General features: G+C 40.3%; 1 protein-coding gene across 1 annotated transcript; it reads right to left on the bottom strand.

Moving 5' to 3' along the window:
- Positions 1 to 67: 67 nt before the first annotated feature.
- On the bottom strand, positions 68 to 21,151 carry LOC147309841 (desmoglein-2.1-like). The gene is made up of 14 exons (XM_086269273.1): positions 21,085 to 21,151; positions 20,707 to 20,832; positions 19,922 to 20,077; positions 18,719 to 18,857; positions 18,100 to 18,269; positions 17,604 to 17,738; positions 11,979 to 12,164; positions 9,961 to 10,565; positions 6,127 to 6,269; positions 5,369 to 5,590; positions 4,221 to 4,460; positions 3,776 to 3,909; positions 3,255 to 3,563; positions 68 to 3,139 (listed from the first exon to the last, which is right to left on the bottom strand). Exons 1-14 carry the CDS (start codon positions 21,124 to 21,126, stop codon positions 2,381 to 2,383), a joined length of 3,366 nt encoding a protein of 1,121 aa, XP_086125399.1. The 5' UTR covers positions 21,127 to 21,151; the 3' UTR covers positions 68 to 2,380.
- Positions 21,152 to 25,164: the final 4,013 nt, after the last annotated feature.

The following is a 25,164-nucleotide window of genomic DNA, read 5'->3' as shown; positions in this document are numbered from 1 at the left end:
CCGTGTGTGTGTGTGTGTGTGTGTGTGTTTTAACAACGAGTCAGTGTTTGACTTTGTACAACATGAAAGTAGATTTGAAATCAAACAATGAGGCAGGGTCTGTCCCAGCTATCAGTTCAATTCAGTTTTATTTATATAGCATCAAATCCCAACAAGAGTCACTTAAATGTGCTTTACACTGTAAGACAACTTATAATCAGACAACCCCCTAAGACAGGGATATCAAACTAATTTTACTTTCTTAAGTGAACCAGAGCAGTGAAATTCCTCTTTTGGTCAATGTAAAGATATTTAACTAAACATTTAATCCCTTATATTCTAATAAAAGAAAGTATAAGTACACTTGCAGCAATACGTCTCACAAGTCTGCTCTCTCATGCATCCATCTGAGTATGAAAAAAGAAAGAAAGGACTTGCAGAGAAAGAGCATAGGAAAAAAGTGCTGCCGTGACTGGGTGAATGAGTCAAGGTGTGTACTCAGAGTAGAAACGCGCTATATAAGAAGCAGTCAGTTTACCAAGTTTAAAGATATCATTCATCTGCTCTTCTTCAGTGCCTTGTGCCAACAGAGTGCAGAGCAGCTAATCTACAGAGGTTGATTATTTTGTTAATAATTTTACATCTTCATTGCCTATAACTCTGGATACTGTAGCTCTTATGAAAAAAAGGAACCTCAAATCAGACGTACTTGACTCCCTGGTTTGACTCTCAAATGCGCACCTTAAAGTAGATAGCTCATAAGCTGGAGAGTACTGACAGAGACTAGAAAGAGAGATCATATTTGTCCTATATTCATTGACTCCCTGTTAAATGAGAGCACTATCACATAATGAGAAAACAAACTCTTGGGTTCAAGAAACATCCATCTATCCTTTGCATGCTAAATGCAACAATCACCACACCTTTTCCCCCGCATTTATATTTTTGGGATCAGTTCATCCTGCGCATGCATTACAGAGTGGAAAATCAATCAAGCTTATTGATTTTAGCTCAGCAACACTCCACTGGGTTCACTGTCATTTTCACTAAGCCTCAGGTTCATGATGAACTTGTTTTGATATTTGATTTGATTTGATATACCTTTATTAGTTTTATAGAAATTTCACAAGGCTGCCGACCTATTGCACACAATGGCGGCGCCATCTTACCCTCCGACCATACATACATTACACAAAACATCACGTGGGGAAGACAGGTCAGAGAGGTATAACAATGGAAAAATGCACCACATGAGGAAAGATAAGGAGAAAAAAATAACTCCCCCCAGACTGAGCTCCAACAGGGAGATCAGTTTGAGAACAGAAATAAACACCTCTGCACATAGCAAATGAAAAAAACTCTTAATACACCAAAGAAACACATGACAAGCAACAGGGGTGGGTAAAGGGTGAGAGACAGCTGAATTAGACAGTACATCCGGGCCTGCACCCTTTGCGCTGGTCTCCATGATCCACCGTCAACATCGGAAGGGAATAAGCATCGAAGGCGTTTGGGAAGGGAGGGGGGATGAGTGTGTGCATATCAGTGTATATATGTATGTGTGTGTCCAGAGTTCAGCTGAGACAGTGTCCTTCGCCCTGCCAGGCTAAGTAAACAGTCTTCCAGCCAACCCAGGTGGCCTTGCATGGAATGGGAAGGAACAGTCTAAACACAGTTGTTATCAGGGTGTCGCTGAGAGGGTATCCACGTGAAGTGATGGTGCTTTTTACTTTAGTGCGAACAACTCATATGAATATGGTATTCCTGCTCGGGGGCCACTCGTTCCCATGAGCACAATTGCAATGAACATGACTGGCCTTTAAAAAAAGATTTAAGTTGATGTTATGAGCCAACTTCCAGTGTCAACTTTCACATGAATGCAATTGTCATGCAAGGTTTTTATATTACTATATTTGATGTGACTAGTATTATTTATTTCTTTTGCTTAAATACTGTTGTTGATCATATGACCAAATTATTAAGCTTGAAACTGACTTTCACACAGTCTACCACTCCTTCATGTGTTTTTGGAATACAGTTGACAGCTACTGACAGCCATTGTTTACACCAATGGCAGATTTTCTTGGAGCAGTGTTATGCTGATTTGATCAACTACGTCTGGACAAGTCTGCCTTGTTACTACCACCATCACAAACCTCTTAAAACATAGAATGGTCCTAACCACATCTGCCCATGTGTACTCCATGTGTCTACATACTGCAACAACAACAACCACCACCAACTCTTTTTTTGTTTGTTTTTTTTGTTTGGCAAGAAGATGTCCTTGTATGCTATGATGCATACTGGACTGCCAAATCTAACACACTCTGAAGGGTTCTTTAACCAGAATAACACCTCTTGTCAAAATGCCCTGAGATGAGATTGGTTCCAACTGGCCTTCCTAATTCCTACTTTTATCCTTAATCGGCATACAATGACCATTTAGCTTCATTAGTTTCCTATCTTTCGTAGAGCCCAGGGGCATAGGTGGGCTTATGGGTAGGAAGGCAATGGGGCTGGTTGGAACACTGTGGCTAGCAGGATTTCTTGACCTCTCAATGTCCTGGATAAAAAATCGATTGGTTCCGTTGGAGCCATCTACTAACAAAAGTGTGTTCTGTAGATGTGGTTGAACTACATATTGTATGGGTTGTGATACAGAGCTGGTGTAGTAAATTGGTTCCTGTTGTAGTAAGACAGTCTGAACTGGACTGGGTAGTTTATCATAATGACTAATATGAGAGGAACGTCTGACACTAGTACTCTTAGAGGTAGGAAGTGTCATAGATCGGGCAGTACTTACAGTACCGACAGATGATTGTAGTATATTTGTATTGGACGTTACTCTTTCTGTTTTTATGTCTGCATGCTTTGTTTCAACAATGTGCTCCTGTCTGCTCTTAAAAACTGGCTCGACAAAATCAGCTGTGCTTTTGATAGCACCTGCAACATTTTGTGCCAATATGGGTTTGGGGGACACTGTAGGAAACATACAGATCTCAGCCAGAGTCTTGAACTTTGGCCCAAGTTCAGTGAGGAAATCTAAGTCATTGTCATCCTCCAGAAGGCTGCAGCAACCCACAGAGCCAGCAGAGGAGCCCTGGCCCTCAAAATCATATTCCAAATGGGAATCCTCCACAGGAACAGCACATGCCGCTTTCTGTTTGAGGCAAATAAACAAAACAGTCAGTGGCATCAAAAGCTTCATTACACAGGAGTCCAAAGAGAAGATACTGTGACAAATAATTGCATGTATAGCTATTATACCATAGTACCTGAGAGTAGTAATCATTGAGAAAAGCATCAGGAAGGGCTATGTCCTCATACAGGGCTTCTGTGTGTTGTATACCCATCACTTTTCTGTTGAATGACGCACGCCCTCTGCCAAGGTTCACTGATTCCCTTGAAAATGTGTAAGCATTGTCAACCTCCATTACAGTCTGGACAGCTGCCTGATATTTCTGCTCGCTGCGGATTTGTATCTCATCAATTTCCATTATGTTTGAATTTTTCCTGTTGAAATTTGATGACTGTCCCATCTTAACCTTTTGGAGCATAACAGGTAAACTTTGGAGTGACATTTCCTAAAAGTAAAAGAAGAAGAAAAAATTATCTTTGAACACAACTTCTGTACGAAACGACATTGATTTCAGTTTTCAGAATCATGTTTTTAAAACAAAATTGAATCAGGGATGACTGACAAGCTATCGCATTCCTCCTTAAAAATCAGTTTGTTTTCTATATATCCACATTAAATAAAACAAAAAAATTTTCCCAGACAAACGTGAATGCCCACCTTATCCTCGCCTCTGCCTTCAGTATGATAGGATATGAGGTTTTCTTTGGGGAGAAATGGTAGCTCATTAAATTGTTCAGGAAAGATTTTGTCTGCCCCTGCATACTGACAGACCACCAGAAGAAATGGGATAACTGCACAAATAAAACATAGATAAAAACATTTAAATTCAAATGTAAAGATTCAAACTAAAGCATAAAAGTTTGGGCTTTTCATGTATTTAAACCTTTTTTCTGTTATGCACAGTACTTTTTCAGTATAGGTAAAAATACAATAGGTTGCAACAAACTAGTATTATATTTAAATAGAACTTAATAATACTATAGAATAAATAGCTGTACAGACACAAAATAGTCCTGAATATGTATTGAAAATCTTAAACACATGTTTTTCCCAACTAGGCCTGTTATACATATCATTAGTGGATGTTCTAAAATCAACTCACATAGCAGTAAGCAAAATGCCAGTAACAACAAGCCAATGGCTGGTGTAGCAAGCTTAGATGATGTAGTTTCTAGTCTTGCTGTTCTCAGGCTGCAGTCCTCTGTTTCCGAACAAGTACAAACATTCACCGTAAAAACTTCCTTGGTTGGACAAGACAGACCCTGGGCATCCAACACCTCTACCTGGAGATTATGTTGTCCAGGCCAGAGTGGCACATGAGAATGAATAGCAGCGCTTGTCTCTGGAGATAACAAAGCACAAAAAGTTTTCAAAGACAATTTCCCTCCACTACACTGCAACTCAAGCTTCGAATTAACTTTACTTCAGGATTTATTCTGCCTCCTCAAACAAAGCAAATACTTTGGAAAGGAAAAACCAATTACATTACATTACATTTAGTAAAAACAACATATAAAAATTTGCCCAAATTTCTTTTCTGTAAACTAGCAGCTAGTTTATTTTACTGCATGATATTAGAATAGGGTGAATTGGTGCCACTGTAATAGGATTAGAGGAAATAATTATTGTATTGTAACTGAAAATGTACACTATATTTCCCAAACACTTTACACACATATGAACTTGAGTGGCATTGCATTCTTAATCCACAGAGTTTAACATCATGTTAGCCCACCCTTTGCAGTGTCAACTCTTCAGGGAAGGCTTTCCACAAGGTTTAGGGGTGTGTTTACTGCGCCCATCAACTTTTATGGAATTGTTCTTAATCTAAATGTTTGGTTTATGATCTCTCTCTCTATTAAAATGAAAAACTGTTCATTTCTTTGTAAGTGAGCAAACTTGCATATTCTCAGCAGGGGATCAAACACTCATTTCCCCCACTGTATAGATAAGGCTTAAGTCTTTACGGTAAATCACTATAATAATAAAATTAGTGCTACAATTACTAAGGCAAAAATAAATAAATTAATTAAATTAAAATGGTAAATGGCCTGTGTTTGTATCGCGCTTTACTTGGTCCTCAAAGGACCTCAAAGCGCTTTACATGTTCAGTCATCCACCCATTCACACGCACATTCACACACTGATGATGGCAAGCCACATTGTAGCCACAGCCGCCCTGTTGCGCACTGACAGAGGCGAAAATAAACGTTTCCATTTTTTCTTTTGACCCAAACCAGATTTTCTTACCATTGATGACTTCTACAACCCAGCTGCCTTGTGTCCCATCAGGTATTATTCTGAACGTGAATGGAGCAGCATTGGGACTAACATCTTCATCAATGCCCGTAATGTAAACAGATTTCTGATCAGAGCACAGACTGGCATGGTTTGTAGTCAGGGTTGGACAGTGGTCATTGCCGTCAGTGACTTGAATGGCTATTGTTCCTGTTGCTGTCTTTGATGGCATGTCTGAAAAGCAGATATGGTAAAAATGTCAGTAAGAATTTGAAGCAAATGCCGTGATTGCCATTTGCTGGACTGGTATACATAGCACCTTTCCATTTAATAATAATAATAATAATGGATTGCATTTATTTAGCGCTTTCAGGACCCCTCAAAGCGCTTTACAATACCACTATTCATTCACTCTCACATTCACACACTGGTGGAGGCAGCTACAGTTGTAGCCACAGCTGCCCTGGGGCAGACTGACAGAGGCGAGGCTGCCATATCGCGCCATCTGCCCCTCTGGCCATCACCAGTAGGCGGTAGGTGAAGTGTCTTGCCCAAGGACACAACGACCGAGACTGACCGAGCCGGCAACCTTCTGATTACAAGACGAACACACAACTCTTGAGCCACGATCTTAAAAGTTGTTGCTACCAATATTTTATTGGTAGTTAACTGAAATGAAATCCTTCAGTAGGGAAAAAGATAACCTTCAAACCTAAATATAAGAAGTGGAGGAAGCAGCAATGAAGTCTTAGTGTTGACAAGAGAATTACCTTTGGGTATAGCTAGAATCTTGGCGATATAGGTACCATTCTTCAAGTAAGGTGACTCCCTGTCTGGTGTCCTTTTGAGTTTAATTTCAGCTGTTTCAGCATCAATTGTAAACAGGTTATCTGGATCATAAGCTTTGGCATAACTGGAATGCAAAACATATATAAGAAAGAAGAAAAAACATCAGTAAAGTAAAAACGAGCATCAGTGAAGTAAAAGTTTCTATTTACATAAAACACCTGCTCAACATTATGATAAAGATGAAACCTTCAAAAACAAACAAAAAACCTCTAACACAAAGTAGTTTTTAACTATTTTATTAATTATAATAAATAATAATCATACCTGGTAATGCTTTACATTAAAGACTTTATATTATTAACATAATTTGTGTCTTGATAGGATTAAACAGACCCATCAAAGATATTTTAAATGCTAAGAAGAACACAGCTGTTAACGTTGTTTTATTGTTTTTACAGCTACCCCTGCTACCTGCTACGATTAGTTAATGTATTATTACACCAATTGACAACTTTTGCTGTTACCAGAGTAAAAGTAAGGAAAGAGCCCTCATTAAGATTAATACAGCTATTCAATTTCTTCCAATTCATTTTTGTTCAAATAGCACCAAGTAACAACAGAAACTATATTTTATTCATTTTTCTAAAACTTTAATTTATTTCTTGACTTCACTAGGATACTTTTCTTGTATATTATAGCTAAAATCATAAAATGTTACCAAATTTAAAAATAATTTAGTAAAGTTTAAAAAATGTCATCATTGATACTTTAGTTAACCAGTTATAGTCTTTTTGACACATAATATTTACATATGTGTTAATAAATATCTTGTAATGAATTTTAACCACATTACTGCCTGTTCTTAGAAAACCTTAATGTAAAGCATTAGCCATTATATTATTATTGCCATTACTGCAACACTCTGCTATACTTTGATCAAATGAAATAGGTGTTTGTTGAGTGACATTTTTATATAAATCATATCATTGGTAGCTTTGCCATTAATGGAAATTAGTGAAAACTGGATCATTATGACTAGGTCAAAAGCTGATGACTGTTCAATTACTGAACATAAGTCTCACAGACTTTCACATGCCTAGCTCGTTTCCAAGCTAGGCATGTGAAAGTCACAATTCTTCAAGTATATGCTCCAACAGAAGAGGCTGACGATACTGACAAGGATGGGTTCTATGCGATGCTCCAGGATGCCATTGACAACTCCCCGCGTCATGATTTGCTGATCGTGGGCGGAGATTTCAACGCGCAAATAAGCAGTAACCGGGATGGCCTGGAATCGACTATCGGCCCGTTTGGAATCGCAGCAATGACAAATGAAAACGGTAGGCGGCTGATCTCGTTCTGTGCGGCAAACCGGCTGACCATCAAGAACACCTTCTTCAGCCACAAGCGGATACACAAGGCGACGTGGAAGGCCCCCGGTGGCAGATATACAAGCGAGATCGACTACATCTGCATATCATCCCGCTGGGCATCCACCATTAGTGATGTTAGAGTGTGGCGTGGAGCCGACATTGACTCGGATCACTACCTGCTAATTGCCAAATGTAAACTTCACCTGAAGCGCCTCCAACCACGACTGCAGCGGCCAAGTCCTTTTAACATTCAACGCCTAAAAGATGCAAATACGGCAGCAGAATTTCAACTCGAATTGAGAAACCGCTTCCAGCTCCTTGCTGCGGAAGGAAATAACAACAAAAATCCAGATACACCCTGGGATGAGCTAAAAGAGGCTGTGGTCGGTGCAGCAGAATCGAAGATTGGTCGCCGACGGGGCGGCTTTAAGGAGCGCTGGATCTCCGACCGTTCATGGGAACTTATAGATCAACGTCGCTTGGCAAAGTCAGTTCGGGACCAGGTGGCCTTTGACCCACATGCTTCTGCAGACCAGCGTGAGAGGGCCATGGCCACCTACCAAGACCTTGCCCGACAGGTCAAACGCAGCTGCCGGCGTGACAGGCGTGAATGGATCGAAGCTAAAGGCATCGAAGCCCAAGAAGCAGCCGATCGGAACGACACCCGAACCTTATATCGCATTGTACGAGATCTAACTGGGGCTCGTGGTGGCCGCGGTGTTCCAATCCGAGACAAAAATGGACGTGTCCTCCTTACTGCAGCTGAACAAGAACAACGATGGGTCGAACACTTCCGCGATACTCTGAACCAACCTGAGCCACCCCAACGGTTCGAGGCCGAAGACCTGGCACCTTCCATGGATCTTCTTCCTGTCGATATCGGACAAATCAGCATCACTGAAGTCAAGACAGCGATCCGACTACTCAAGAGTGGAAAGGCCGCAGGCCTGGACGAAATCCTCGCCGAAATGCTGAAGAATGGTGGACCCCATCTTGAAGCCGCCCTTACAAGACTCCTAAACGCCTGCTGGGCAACATCACATGTACCCGATGATTGGACAAAAGGCACCATTATCAAACTTCCAAAAAAAGGTGATTTGGGTGACTGTAACAACTGGCGGGGCATCACGTTGCTGTCGGTACCCGGGAAAGTGTTTTGCCTTGCTCTTTTGAATCGGCTACGACACGCTGTGAACGAACGATTGCGAGAAGAGCAGGCTGGGTTTCGGAGTGGCCAGTCATGCGTCGAGCAAATCTTCACCCTCCGCATGATCATTGAACAAACATTGGAATACCAAAAGAAGATTTCTATTAATTTCATTGACTTCGAGAAGGCTTTTGACAGCGTCCACCGGCCGACTCTATGGGCTATCCTACGCCACTATGGAGTCCCTCAGCAGTTTGTAGATGCCTTTCGTTGTCTCTACTCCAACTCCCGTTGCTGCGTCCGGACGGATGACGGCTGCACAGCCTTCTTCAAGATCAATACTGGCGTCCGACAAGGATGCGTGCTATCCCCTTTCCTCTTCCTGTTGGTAATTGACTTCATCATGCGACGATCAGTTGACCAAGCTGACATCGGTGTGCCCTGGCACGAAGCGCGTAATCTCACTGACTTGCACTTCGCAGATGACATCGCCCTGCTGGGCTCGACTCAGGAAGACCTCCAAAAGTTGACCGCGGCCCTGCAGAGGGAGGCAACGAAAGTTGGATTAAGAATCAGCGCCAAAAAAACCAAGGTACTCCGAGTTGGCTATGCACGTGCCCGCATTCCTGTCATGATCAACCAACAACGTGCTGAAGAGGTGGAGAATTTTACATATCTTGGCAGCATCATCTCGAATGACGGGGTCTCTGATCGGGATGTCGACGCCAGAGTAGGGAAGGCAGTTGGTGTCCTGCGACGTCTCCAACCTATTTGGAACTCGACCTCCCTGAATGTAAGGGTCAAGATCAGACTACTGAACTCTATAGTCTTCCCTACTGCACTTTACGCTAGTGAAACCTGGCGCTCAACAAGTGCAATTATTCAACACCTGAACGTGCTTCAACAACGTGGCTTGCGGCGAATCCTGAGAATTTCCTACCGGGACCGAATAACAAATGAGGAGGTCCTACAAAGAGCAGGCACCCGCCCATTAGCCGATGTTGTTGCAGAAAGGCGCTTTCGCTTTGCGGGACATATTTTACGCCTACCCCCTCATCGCCCAGCTAAGATTGCCATGACATGGCGTCCACGCACTGGCAAGCGAAAGCAAGGCCGACCAAAGACCACATGGCGTCGAACATTTATGGACGATCTGAGAACTGTCGACATTGCCTGGGACGAAGCTAAAGCAGTCGCTGCTGACCGACATCGATGGAGATCACTAGCTGCCCGATGCGCCACTCGGCGTAGGAGGAGGAACTAAGTCTCACAGATTTTACTGTAACTTGACAAACCTGACATCTTCAGCTGTTTTTCCTGTATCTGGATCGGTGGCAGCAAACACAGCGATCTTGCCATCTTTAGGTGCTTCCTTTGGGTCCTCGGATACATGAACAATCTTGGTGTCAGGTATAAATGCTGGACCCTCTGGTACATTATTAACTGATATTTTAATGGGGTAGCTTTTTGGTGCATCTGGCTTCAGCTTTGTTCCTGGTCCTGGTTTAAACTTCACATCAGTGCCCACTTCAGGTCCAACTCCAGGGCCAGCCTCCACCTCAGGTTTAAGTCCTGCATCCAACCCTATATCCCCCTCGCCTACATCCAATTCCACATCTACTCCCAGCTCTGTCTCTGCACCCACACCGGCACCAGCACCAGCACCAGCACCAGCTCCTGCCCCGGCACCAGCTCCAGCACCAGCACCAGCTCCTGCCCCGGCACCAGCTCCAGCACCAGCACCAGCTCCTGCCCCGGCACCAGCTCCAGTAACTAGAGGGTTACCCTCTCCAACATGAACATCCACATCCATGTGTACAGCACTACCAATCACAAACGGAGCAATATTCTCAATCAAAAGGCCAAGCTCAAGCTTCTGGACTTCTTCAAAATCCACAGGCTGCAAAATAAATGATAAAAGATAAAATGAGTTACTTGAGAGAAAACAGACACACACAAAAAATGAAATACATTCAAGAGACAAACCCAGAACTAGCTGCAAATTAAAATGTTTGAAGTGAGTTTATACAAATACATAGTGTAAAACATTGAACACGTCACCAATTTCTAAAGGTGCTACTGTCATGAAATTCTCACCAGATGTTGAGAACAACCAATCCACCAATCCACACGTGTAGAGAAATCAAACTATAGATGTTCATGGTTTTAAGTTTTAAGTATTGAGTTATGTGTAAAAATGAGAAATGTGGTAACAATAAGAACAGTGACAGACTGAACTAAATTATATTAAATCTAAGAAAGAGCTCTAGTGTATACAAACCGCTCAATATATAAAGACCCATAATATTACAGTGATAACATATATATGTGGTGATATGCAGTGCTTTTTGACCTCCAAACATGGCATCGGCAGACCAGAAGATATTCTCTCAGGATCTCACGAGCTTGCCTAAATGTTGGTCAGCAAACTTTAAATGCACTTCAAGATGTTTTTTCTTCAGTGAGCATGCCTACAGGCCATAGTTCGAGTGCATTACTTGTTTTCTTTAAAACAATTCAACCTGCTGATTCCAGGTTTTTCTGTAGCTCTCAACAAGTGGACAACTCTGCTGATAATTCTTTTTACTCTGTCTGAAATCTTGTGGGGGAGCACCTGGTCATGGCCGGTCTATGGTCTTTCCACTCCCTGGTTATGGCCCTAGCAGTGCTCACTTAAACATTCAGGCAGGCGGGCAGGATTGCTTCTAAGTACCGACAGATTTCAGCTGGTGTCATGACTTTCCATTCCTTTTTGCACCTCCCTTTCTTCATGTGCTCAAGACTTTTTTCGCGGTGTCCCTGCATCTGTGGTTTGTTTTCTTTGCAGGTATGAATTGCATGGGTCAGGTTTAGGGTTGGGCAGTAACACATTACTGTAATCTGATTACTTTTTTCAAGTAACGATTGAAGGGATTACTATTGCAAAAAAAGTAATAAGAGTACTGTTACTTTCCCTTGAGCATGCTGCGATACTGCGCTACTAAACCGTGATTGTGTTTGTTATAGTGTCTCTAATATTACATATTCTGGTTGTGTATCATGTTTTTTTTTAATTGTAAGTAAGTAATAAAGTAACTAATTACTTTTGAAAATATTTAATCAGTAAAGTAACAGGATTACTTTCTTGGAGAAGTAATCAGTAATTAGTAACTAATTACTGTTTTCAAGTAACTTGACCAACACTGGTTGCGACTGACATCTGGTGAAAATGCTTTTATAGCTCCTTTAAAACTAACAAAGGTGCTACTGAAATATCGAAAATATTGAAACTTGGTGACACGTTCAGTAGTTGTTTACCCGCTGTATTAAATACCTTTATCAACTTTAAGATGCCCTCGTTGGTTTCCTTGTCTGTCTCAATGGAAAAGAGATTATCTTCATTTCCTTTGGAAATTGTGAAGCGAGTCAGCCAGTTGTCTGTGTATTGTTGGTCTTTGTCCAAAGCCTTGATTTTCATCACCACGACATTGTCAACATTTTCATCCACTGAGCCAGAATACTGAAATTAGAACAGCGTGATAAAGATACACCCCATTATGAAAATGTTTTTGTAATAATACGATGTTAAGTGCCTGGAAATAATACATGATTTTAGTAATTCAAACTTATCCTATTGTCATCTTGTACTGTTTTTTCTTTATCATTGTGCTTACAGTGCTCAAAAGACTAGAAAAACATTGAAATTATACGAAATGATAAACTGTACATAGTTCCTTCTTAAATTTTCTATAGCTTTCTGTAAGGTGGTCTCTCACAGTTAGCATTCTTGTTAATTTTAGATTAAATGAAATCCTGCCAAAAATTCATGCACCGTTTTTTCAGTGTCATTCTGAAACAGGATGTTTTGTATTTACCAGATGAAAAACGGCAGTTCTGTTTTTTCACCAATAATTATCATAACCCCAGTGTTAAGCGATCCATCAGTCCATCCTTCAGAATGCCATGCTGTGAACCACTGCAGTGGAAGCTGCAGGTCTCCACCCGATGAAGCTAACAGAACTACATCATCTACAAAAAACAAAGATGAAATCGAGCCGTCCCCTCATCCTCAGACTCTGCTTCTATTATAGAAGGCCTGAGATGAGATTGATGAGATTCTCAAAGTATTTCTCCAACTCTACAGGCCTGACAGGCCAGGCACCAGGGTAGGACCCAGGTAATCCTGTCCCGCACAGTGTACACTGGACCCTTGATTTATTACAACGTAAATGGGTTATCTGAATCGCTCTTTGTCTGCTTTAAAACATGCTGCAGATTAATAGTGGTAATAAAACAGTGATCACTGACCTTTTTAGGGCATTTTTAGAGCAAAGAATTAAAGACAACAGCCTTAATGAACACAGTGTAGTTTGTACTCGGGAGCAGGGTTTATGGGGCTGTAAGAGGCTTGTTGGAATCTCTGAGCTTATGGTGTGCTCATCCATAGCAGGAGGCACTAATACTGTCTTGCTTGGAAGTTTTTCTCCTGGCTTGGATGCTAGTTTTGGTTAAAAGTTAAAACACGATGCATGCTTTATAAAAACTGAACAGCAGACATCGTTACATATTTAGTACACTATAATACTGAGTAAGTAATAGGGATAATAAGTAATAAGGTAGAGCTGACTTAAAAACTGTTTATAACAGTAACCTGGAACAACATGAACAACTCACATGACATTACAATGTAAGTATGCTTGAAAACATGCACTCCTTCCATTTTATTGAAAATTGGCCCATGCTCAACAAAGCAAACTGTTAGAGTGAATTGTTAAATGTTTGTCATTTTTATGTTTACCATTTGTACATCGTTTTAACTCTGATGAAAGAAATTCCACTGTCCTTCCCCCCAGATTCTCGAGGTTCTAGGTGGGGGGCTGTAGTCTTTTATCACAGACACATCCTTGTGCTTTTGATGTAAGCTTCCTGCGTTTACGACCCTTTGGTCAGCAGGAGGTCTGACACACACACACACACACACACACACACACACACACACACACACACACACACACACACACACACACACACACTCTTACTTAAATACAGAAGTTCACACATATACATACAATGCCTGTCTAACCAAGGGGGCGTGGCTTTGTTCTGACGTGTTTTGTGTGAACTGTCTCTCAATAAAAGGCAGCAGGAGGAGGTCAGATCTGGAGGTCATTTTCATGGTGGACACAGTCGAGGCCTCCCTTGCGCAAATAATCGATCGATTGACTGTCTTGTTTTCTTCATGATGAATAAGTCTCTAGAATTAGCGGGGCTTGTGGAAACACAGACCCAACACAAACAATAAAACTATATTGAACTTGAGCTCAGGAGAGAAATTGTCACGATCCTGGGTCTTTGGACCCAGCGTTTTGAGTTTGAGTTTATTTTGATGGTTAAGTTCATTGGGTTATCTAAGTTCATGTGTTTATTAGATTCCCTTGTGTTTTCAACCCGTGTTAAGTCTTCCTTGTCCTTTATGTGTTTCATGTCTTTTGTTGTCAAGTTCATGCAATGGCGTGTCCAGCGGGGTGGCCTGGGGGGGCACAGGCCACCCCCCCAACCAGACTGGCCACCCCAGGTGCCACCCCAAAGGCAAAACAATACAATTCAATCAAATATCAAATGTCCGATTATGTTTTCACGGTGAAGCTCAGATATCCGAGTGTAAGTGAATGCAGCATCGGCTTCTGCGCTATGTGCATCACGTTAGCAAAGGTAGGAGAGCCAAGCAAGAAAGATGGCACTGCAGGAAACAATTTTTCGGTGAAAGAAAATGAGGACAGAATAAATGTCCCGGTAAGTAATATTAAGTTTGTTGAGTTTAGTAAACTTCGGTGAAATTAGAATACCAAGGAAAAAATAACACTTAAAGAATTATTGCAGCCGTGGAATATATCCGACAGTATGCTACTGAGGGCAGCTAACATAAGAGTCATGAGTTATAAGATATCATCTAAGTCGTAACATTGCTGTATGGAGCTGCAGATTTGGTTGCAGGTTAACATAGCTGGACTGGCCATCGGGCATACCGGGCATGTGCCCGGTGACTTATTTTTTATTTTTTTTTGTAATGGCATGAACAATGAGAGGTGGTGGATTGGCCAGATGCAGGTCGATGTGTAAAAATAACTCAGTTGTTTGGTGGTGGCTATGGCGGGGCTTCCACAGAGGCCAGCAGGTGGATGAGGGAAGGGGAGGCAGGAGGAGAGCCCGAGGCAGCCGCCAGTCCGAGTGTCAGGTGAACTGAACTTCAGGTAAGAAGTTATGACCTGCAGTCTATCTGGGTCAGATATGAACTAAGTTTAGGTGGAGTTTATTTTTGTTGTGCTGACTTTTTACCGTCAGTTGCAATAACTCATACTGCCCGAGCTAGCATGACGGAGTTTCTGTACAGCTGTTCAGTTGCTATGATGTTACTGATAGTGAACTTTATTTTATTCATAAGGTTAGTTAGTAGAGTTGCCAACGGCTCCTTAAAAATGGAATGGTCCCTCATTCAGAGAAAATATTATGCATTTGGTATTGAGCTGAGAAGAGACGCAGTTTGTCCCGAACTTTAGCTAGAATGGAAAAAGACACAAAGCTGTAGTTATTCTGTCGTTACGCTGCACAGCTGCCTCTTCTCTCATTCTCTCCCCCTCCCTCTCCTGTTTCTACTTCAATCATGAAACTGATCAATGATCAGCTGATCAGCTTTTCTCTCTTGTTTATTTATCGCCCACTTTGTGCCAGAAAGAAGAAACCAGCAGATGTCGCGCTAAACAACAGCAGCACGTTTAAGCTTGATCAGCTGTTGTTAGAATTTATTTAATATTAATTTCCAGTATCAGCTGATGTTTGCTGGAGCCACAGCTGTAAAGCTGCTGGTCATGATGTCAGTTTGGATATGTGGTGAGAGGGAAACATGAAGATGAAACCAGGAGATGTCCTTACTGGATCATCAGAGCTGAACAGGTGATGGAGAAACAGGTTTAGGTGACATGAATGAGTTGAAGGGAAGTTATGAACTGTTTCTGAGAGACAAATAACACCAGGATCCTTTTTTACGTAGCTGACAGCTGGTAACTGTGCAGGGGCGGGTCTAGCAAAGTTATGCCAGGGGGCCAGGTAGGGCATTAACAGGGAGAGGTGGGGCACAAAGAAATACTTTTCTTTCTTATTCTCATTTAAAATATCTCTCTTTTATTAAATAATTATCTAAATCTTACAACCAAAGTTTTTATCTGATGTAAAATGTATAGAAATCATACATATACCAACAAGACAGTGTACATCACTGTCACAACAGCATTTGTTTTCATTCAAAGGCTTTATGGTTTTAATACCTGGTGGGCCGGTCTGTAGTCAAAATGCCCGATTTTCTGTCCCAGTCCAGCCCTGCAGGTTATACTGGCAGTGTCACCATGCCAGCTGACTGTATTTCATCATCAGCCAGTGTTGTTCTTTATCAATATTACCAAAGTTTACCATAAGGCAGCATAGAAAGTATTTACTTGCTTTCAGGTTTCATTCAAATGTTAGTCTTTTCAGTTGTTTCCCCACTTTTTTCCTGTTTCAAAATCAAACACCAGTTTGTGAGAAGATTATCTTCTTTTTTTAACAGGCAGAGAAAGTTTTACATTGGAACTGGCTAATTTGTCAATTGTTTGTTACAAATGTTCGTATTTTAATATTCAAAAATGTTTTTGCCCAAAACATATGTGCAGTATATGTCAGTAAAAATACTATGCAAATATTGCTGTCCTTGAATGCTGAGTAAACACTGACAAAGCACTGATTGTATCTCTTGTACTTTATCAACGCAGTATCTAAAAACTTTGCACCGTAGTGGTTAAAATCTCATTCTAATAAGAGTTAAAAGCTCATTCGGTTATTAGGTTTATAGGATTATTGAATTATGGTTAATGGTTGGTAGAATTTTTTTTTTAAACATTATCTGCCAATTACATCTGCCACCCTTCTCCAAATCTGTGCCCCTACCTGCCCCCCCCCCCCAACAAAAAGTTTCTAGACACGCCACTGAGTTCATGTTCTCATGTCTGTATTTCATTATGTTTCCTGTTTTATTTTGAAGCGGTCCTGTGTTCCTGTGTTCATTGTGTTTAGTTTTACTCTCCCCTTGGTTATGTTCATTTCTTTCAGCTTTTTTCCCCATGTGTTCCCACTTCCCTCATTACCCTCCTGTGTGTACTTAGTCCGTTTGTTTTCAGTCATTCCTTGTTAGGTTGTCTGCTAGTCCACGTTGTGTTTCCAGGTATCCATGCCAGTTTTCCATGTTTTAGTTCACCCAGTTTAGGTTTTTGTTTAGTTTCACCCAGGCCTTAATAAACGGCTTGTTTTTGTTTATCCACGTCACTTTTCACGTTCTGTTTTGGTCTGCATTTGAGTCCTTTTCACAATACATGCAGTCTGCCTCAGACAGACTGTGACAGAAATATTTTCTGAAGTAATAAATCAACAACTGAAACTGGTTTTTGCTACCAAGGGACTTACCCCATGGCAATTAGAAAGAATGCAGGGTAACTTTCTTCCTGTATTACTTTTCAAATCCATAAGCTATGTCTAAATTACATAGACAGTCCAAAGGAGCAAACTCCAGAGCTTTCCAAAATGGGCCAACACAGTTTAAGAATTTTTTAAACACCATTTTGCCACAATTTGTCTGACACGCAGATGAATACTTTCATACTACGAAGATGGAAATGAATCTACGACTGCTTCTCAAAACTCTGGGAACAGGTAGCGTGCAGAAGTAACAGCCTTTTACTGCTACTGGATATTCCTAAACTCCCTGCAGCTTGGGCCACCAAAGCACACTTGATACCACTAACGTAAAGTGCATAACTCAAGCCATCCATAAATAATGAGACAGACACAGCTATGTACAGTTGTTTTGAAAGTGATTAATGATATAAGAATAAATTTGGATGCCTTAAGAACAAGTAAAGGCCATATTCATCACCTCAGATTTTTCCAGAGTAGGTATGTTATCATTGATGTCCAGGATCTTGATCTCTACAGTTCCAGTTCCTGTTAGTCCACTTGCTGCTCCTCCCATATCAGTTAGTTTTATAACCAGGCTGTAGAAGTCATAAGTCTGTGAAAAGGAGGTGAAAACGCATGACTTATATCCAAATACTTCAGAAGAATTGTAATCATACTAAGCTAAGATGAGTCGGACCAGTCGGTCCTGTTTTCCTTCCACGATGAGAAAATCACCTTTGCGCGTTTAGCAGGTATGGTCCAATTATGACATCTGCACACTGTCTCTCTTAAGAATATTTTATTTTAATTACATTTTCAGTCCAGGAACATTGTTTTATTGTACCTGACAAAGATTGCCTGAACCAAAATGTATATATTTAAGAAATATATTAAGAAAGCTAAGAAAGAAATTCGTGCAAAAATGCAGAAGCATATATGTGTCTTGCTGTACGTGCAGTGACTGCTAGCCTCACCTCTCTGTCCAGCGTGGGCTCTTTGACGTACAGTTTTCCAGTCTTTTCATCTAAATGGAACATGTGACCTGTGCCTTCTGGCTTCTGACTGACGATGCTGTAGGAGATCTCTGCATTAATTGTTCCAGCTTGATCGTTGTCTTTACCCTTAAGCTGCATGACAAAGGTTCCTGCAGTGGAGCACAACAGCTCAACATGATCATTTGACAAACAACTTTCACATACATAATATATGCAGACTGTGTTTATATGCGACAAAAAAGAAGGTTAGAGGCTGATTCGCAAAATGAATGTCAACTGGATCTTATAGAACGCAGACATATTTTAACAGTTTTTAAGATGTAAATATGATGCGGACGGCTGTGACTAAGCAAGTCGAAGGTCGTCTGTGAAATGTTAAGCTTCTACCCCAGAGTTCTTCTGTTCTTCTTTTCCCCTGTCTGTCATGACTCCCCCTCTCTCTATTGCTCGTGCAATATCATCTCACTACTCCTAGGCTGAAGAAATATCTTCAGAAGAGGACAGATTTCAGGGATTTTCTCACAAGAACTCCATAAAAGCTAAAATGCAATTTGTATCCCATCACATATAGAAAACTGTGTTTAAAATCCATCATTACCTTTTTCGCTTGCCTCATTAATGTTTCCAGTATGCAGCTCAAAAGAAGGAGCATTGTCATTTTGGTCCTGGACTGTTATAATCAGTGGGATGTTATCCTCTGCCGTGGTCCCATTCCTGTATCTAGCGATCCCTGATAGCTGTGTAAATTGTGAATGACAGACTGAGATAGTTTTAAAATGTAACTTTTAATATGTAATACAATTATATATAGAAACTATATTAATGACTTTGGAATTTCAGATCGTACCTGGAGTTCTATGGCCTAAGATTAAAATTGATCCTTCAAGTTCAACTTTAAAATTCAACTTTTACTGAAGAAAAGTCATTTCTTTTCTTCAATAAAATTTGCAATCTGGTATTAATCTGGTGCGATAGGGCCCTTCTCTATAAAGGGGAGAGTAAGAATGAGTTTAGGGAGAAAAACAGGAAGGAAGGAGGCTATTGGACACAGTTGTGGCAGGTTGAAGGTGGTTGAAATTAAACACTCCGGTGAGAGAAAAGGACATTTTAAAGGAAAATACTTTTAACCTGGCCTGAGTAGTTTTGCTTTTAAAAATAATTACATTTTATCAGAAGGAGGATTGATTTTAGATTGGATTTATGTGGACTTGTTGTGATAAAAGACTGGACTGGAAACTGTTGGTTTTGTGGCCTACTTCATAAAACAAGCTGCAAAGCAAGTTTGCAAATTGGCATCAGTGAGCTATCACCAGCTATTAGCAATCAGAAATTGTGTAAGCTTAAGATAAGCCATGAAGAAGGGACTGACTTACAATTGTAAGAATGACAAATCAGCTGGAGCTGCCTGTCATCCAACAGCAGTATGACCAGCAGTCCTGGCCACCAGCTAATGGATGGCAATGATTGACTCTAATAGTTTCGGTGAAATACAAAGGCCAGAAATAAATGCAATGACTGTACTTCTGTTTGACATTCATAATATATATTTTAGCTGCTAGTAGCTAATGTTAGCAGCTAATGTACATTCCTTCAACCATACAAAAATGCTAACTCTATTTTTCTGCGATTGCTGTGGATACGTTCCCTGAGGTCTGTATCTCACAGAAGTGGAGCTGAGACCAGGAATGGAATTCCATGATATTGTTTGGTGTTACATAATAGAGAAAATGGTGAAAGAAAACTATGCAGAGTAAAAAACAGAAAAGAAAAAATGAACAAACAAACATCAAAACAAACTTACATTGTAGGATGGGCAGCTTTCCCGATCCAGCAGATCAGTGATACGTACAAAACCAGTCTCTCGGTCCACCACAAAGAGGTTTAATGGATTTTTATCTGCCCCTTCTCCAGAAAGGAAATATTGAACTATCTCAAATTTGTCTTTATCAGAGCGTATCTGAAATAAAACAGGGGGAGCATTTACTGTAAATTACATAGTAAGACTTGGTAAAATAGATGGTAAACATGTAAAAAATTGTTCTACTATTGAAGTTGAACTTAAGTCTCAGACAGTGATGTCAGGTTGGGGTGCTTCTTAAATATTCCTTGTTATACTTTTTAGCAAGAGCAAGTATGTGTTCAAGAACTGTTTTTCACTCTCTACTGGAATTGTTTTTGTAATAATACAAAAACTATGCCAAAGCACTGCAGGTACAACAGATACTGCACAGACATAGATGATGTCTAAACTTTTAATTTTACTATTGAAAAGAAAGAGTATATGCAGAACTTTACAAATGTCTGCACCTGAAATGTATCACTGCGATCATATTGGATTTGCAAATCCTTTAACAATTAGTTTTTAATAGGAAATCTGCACTGACAGCAAACCTATGACTTGTGGTTGTTTTCAAGTGTTCAACTGTGAGTACAACTGGACTTTTTTAAAGGAATGTTCATGACATGCTATCCTAAAGTAGCGGAAGATAACCAAATGATGTGATAGAAGCCACTCAGCCACTGCTTAAAAATATAACGTGCATATAACATGTGTATATGCTATAAAGATTTCAATGAGCTGAAGACCTTTGCAATGTGTTCCAAATGGGTGTAGTCGATGTTCTCCATCAGCTTTGTAGCAGGAGGAATCCACTCTCTCCGATTCCTCCTCAGTTTCTTTACCTTCTTCTCTTTGGCCTCAGAACTCATCATCTGTAATGACAATAGTACAGTTAAATCCCTCAGTCCACAACAAAACGCTGGGCGAGGCTTTCTTATTTTCCTTACACTGTGTTATCTGCGAACCGCCAACTTTGATTGTAGCATATAAATAATAATCTGTGTTAGGCAGTAAAATAAATAATATCTGACCGCACCACTTCATGGTGCTGTTTTGTCGCTTTAAATAAGAAGAAGGATGCCCTAGCATGTTAATGTGATAATAGTTTAAGACTGAATACTCACTAAGGCCAGTAAAAATAGAAGCAGTAGTCTCAACTCCGCCATGAGTGCAGAGACGCGTTGGGATGTGTTGAGTCAGGTTTTCAAAAAAGAACAAACCGATGGGCTGTATGTAATCTAATAATGTAATAATGTAAAGACACACCCACATCACGTTTAAGTCCGTCCCTCTATAGGGCTTGGAAACATGATGTTACCTCACAATGTGCTGCCAACACACTCTGTGATGTGCAGGCCCTTTCTATTTAGCGTCCTTATTTAACACAAGCATGTACAGCATGTACTTTTGAGAGTTAAAGGTGTGTCTTATCAGCACAATAATTTTAAAGGTAATCCACACCTAAAGCACACTTCAAAGGCATTCCGTGAGAAGAGGCTACTTTTCAAAAAGATAAATGAATAACTAGTTTAGCTTTTTTCAGTGTTTTCCATGGTAAAATTTAAATAAGTTCTTTGATTTTGGGAAGAGAGTCTGGCAAAATGAATTTTGAGTTTTCCTGACTGTCTGTGCAGTTTATGGAAAATTAATTCCGCCAGATTGATTCCAGATGTTGGCCTTCCACTAAATACTTGTTACCATTTAACATTCAAGTAAAGGATCAACTGGGCTGAAAACTATCAGAGAGAGAGACTTTAGACTTTGTGAGTGGCCAAATCATCAATCTAGAACATTCATAAAAGAAAACTGCAATATCAGATGAGGGACTGTTTCATGTATAGGGGTTTTGAGTAGGGCTGGGCCATATTATACCGTTCACGGTAATACCGGTATAATGTTAGGCAACGATAGGAAAATGAAATATCGCGATAGAATGGGAGTAAAACGTGCATGCGCAGTGCCTTTGTTTTCATACGCACATGGCCGATTGTTGAGTGAAACAGATGAACCAGAATTGGTTTGTAAAAATGGTGCAACTTCAGTGATGTGGAACTGGTTTGGTGTTTGTCCGTCAGATACACAACAAAGCACATTTTTTTGCAGAACATGCAAGCGGCCGTTGTTAATGTCGTATTTGTCGGACTAAGATGCTCTTAAATCTGGGAGTAATCTGGGTCCTAAACTCCGTATGCTTCAGGTCAAACAACACTGCAGCATCACTTAGAGTTAAAAACTGTCTAAATTCTTTCATCTTTAATAAAACGATCAGCATTGCTGCTTTACGAGGTGTAACTATAAAGTTTAACTTCCAGGCATCCATGAAAACAAAAGTTATTACATTTAACGGAGTTAGAAGTTAGCAGGAAGCTAGCGGAAGTTAGCTCGCTAGTTTCGCTAGTTACCTAAGCATGATATAGCATGTTCTGACGGAGAGATTTCTGAAAAAAATCAAACGTACAGCTCTGCTATCACTTCCAACATAAATGAAGACAGGAAACTAAACAGCAGTGACGTTTGTAGGGTTACTGAAGTTGGGCTAGCTGGTATATAATGATGTGCTACGTGATCGCTAGCGACACAGCTATGTTAGCATAACATAAACAGTGAAGCTGGAGGACGAACACTAACACTTTTCCACTTATAAAAGTTAACGTGAAGGTTCTTCATGGTTAGAGACAAATGCAATCGCATGGCAGGATACTGTAAACGGACCAAACTTCAGTCAGGAGAACAACTGAGATAATCCATCCACAATACGAGGTTAGTCATTAATATACTGCAACAACATGGGAATAGAGCAGCTGCCAGAGAATTCAACATTAATGAATCAAAGGTACAGAAGTGGAGGAAGCAAGAAGAATGAGTTTAATAAAGTTTGATTTATCTGACTGCTTTGTTTCGCTTAATGTGCCTTATAATCCCGTGCACCTTATGGTCCGAAAAATGCGTACTGCACACTGCAGTTTAATGTTGCAAAGCACCTCTTTTTAACTTCAGTGGATATTATACATGGTTATGCTCAGGATATGTCAGCCCATTTCTACTGGAAATGCCTTTTGGTTAAACTTTCAGCAAGGAATTTGCATTTGCACTGTTACATTTTTATAAAGCTTTAATGTACATAAAAACCAGCTTCTTGTTTAAGTGAAAATAAATGGAAGGTTGTCTTTTTGCGCTAGTAATGTTGTGGAGTTGTATTTTGTCTCGCATCAATTATATCGTCGGTTATATCGTTATCGCAAATTTTCAAATATATATCGTGATAAATATTTTTGGCCATATCGCCCTGCTCTAGTTTTGAGTCCATCGACCATGGCGCCTATGATGTCACCATTTCATACTGTAGTTTTGTAATCTCTGTAGTTTGTTGTTGGACAGTCATCTGTAAATCTGCAAGTCATCTGAAAATTAATTCATATGAACTTATATCATTGTTGGAACCTTGTATTTTGATCAAATGACTGGTGCCTACACACATACTGTGAAATACTCCATTTCAATCATGGATCAACATTTAGACTGATGTTGATATCCATAAAGTTTTACTGAAATGATGCAAATGGCGGTGTTAGCGTGACAATGCAATGCACACAGTTTGCCTTTGGGCACTTTAAGGCGTTCTCCAAAATAAAGCAAAATAAATAAATCAAGTCAAATGACTCCAGGGACGCTATCGTCAATGCGTAGTCTTCTCATTAATGTTTTAGCCTCAGGCAAAAAGATAAAATCAGCATACTGCTGGTTTAAGACTCTTATTTTTACATGCAGGTACAGACAAGAACGCTCTCACATACTTTCGGTGGTATATCTTTCAACCAGTTTGAGAGGTCAAGATAGGTAGCGTAACAACTGTTCTCACACACACACACACACACACACACACACACACACACACACACACACACTTAAAAGGATAAGCAGGAGGAGATGGATGTATGGAATTTTACTATTAACAATATAAGCATATAAATGGAAATCAGTCAACTATAACAAAATAATAAAGTAAAGTGAGAAGAACAGATTGACAGACATTGACTGATGTTGATATCCATGTGTTTTTACTGGAACTATGCAAATGACGGCGTTAGTGTGACACTGCAATGTACACAGTTTGCCTTTGGGCAAAACAGATCAGGTTCCTTATTAACAATGGCTTGTTCATAAAGTTTGAAGGTCCTCAATGTGAGGTCATACTTCACATGCAGACTTTATTTCTACCTCACAGACACAGCTTATTTGGATGGATTAGGAGTTCAGAGGGAGCTGGGTCATTGCTCTAAGGAGCCAGCTGCTCAGGGTCTAGCAGGCAACCACCAGTTCTTATATTTTCATATAAAGAGCTATAGACATGTTTCTCTGTCAAAATAGTGAAACTGGCTTGCATCCAAGGTAAGAGTTCAGCCCTTAGGCCATTCTCCAACTTTAAAGAAACCTTCGCAGTGATGTTATGTTCTGTTGCCAACTCTTTAAACTTTATGAAATGCTTTTAATTGAACTATATTGTGTAATATGGAGATAAGTTTCTGCTTCATAATGTGTAAAACTACTGACCTTAAATATATTGTCAGTCATGGTCCTTGGTCTTTAATCCAAAACCTTTCTTTGGAGAGAACCCTGTCTCCTGAATCGCAGTTTAGATTTGGGAGACAGACATCCTCTCTACTTTTAATATCAGCTTAAAACTTTTCTTTTTGATAGAGTAGTTAGGGTTGGATCAGGTGACCCTGAACCCTCCTTTAGTTATGCTACAATAGGCCTAGGCTGCTGGGGGCCTATCATGATGCATGATGCATTAATACACCACTCTGTATTGCCACAGTCATTGCACCTCCCTGGTTCTGCCAAAGGTTTGTTCCTGTTAAAAGGAGAGTTTTTCCTTCCCACTGCCAAGCAGTTGCCCATAGTGGGTCATTTGATTGTTAGAGCTCTCTCGACAATATATAGCACATTGAGGTAACGTATGGCATTGTAAACATAAAATTGAATTGTACATACCTCATTTACCTCACTCATTAAGTGTGCCAGGAACCTCATGTTGATGTCTTCTGAGTCCTGCAGTGCCCATTTTCTCAAAACCTTCCCTGAAAAGGACTCTTACACTCCACATGATTACTTGTCTGCCTGCTCTCTACGGCTTCAGTGAGCTGGTGTTCACTCGGTTTATTTACAATTATAAAATATATCAACAGAGAAGTATATTCTGA

The sequence above is a fragment of the Aulonocara sp. 'chitande type north' Nkhata Bay genome, linkage group LG17 (assembly GCF_057382095.1).
Source record: "Aulonocara sp. 'chitande type north' Nkhata Bay isolate Kocher_YH1m ecotype deep benthic linkage group LG17, A_spYH_male_GT1.1, whole genome shotgun sequence".
In the NCBI taxonomy this organism is placed as follows: Eukaryota; Metazoa; Chordata; class Actinopteri; order Cichliformes; family Cichlidae; genus Aulonocara; species Aulonocara sp. 'chitande type north' Nkhata Bay.
Note: the sequence above shows the minus strand (reverse complement) of the source record. Positions and strands in the feature narration are given on the sequence as shown.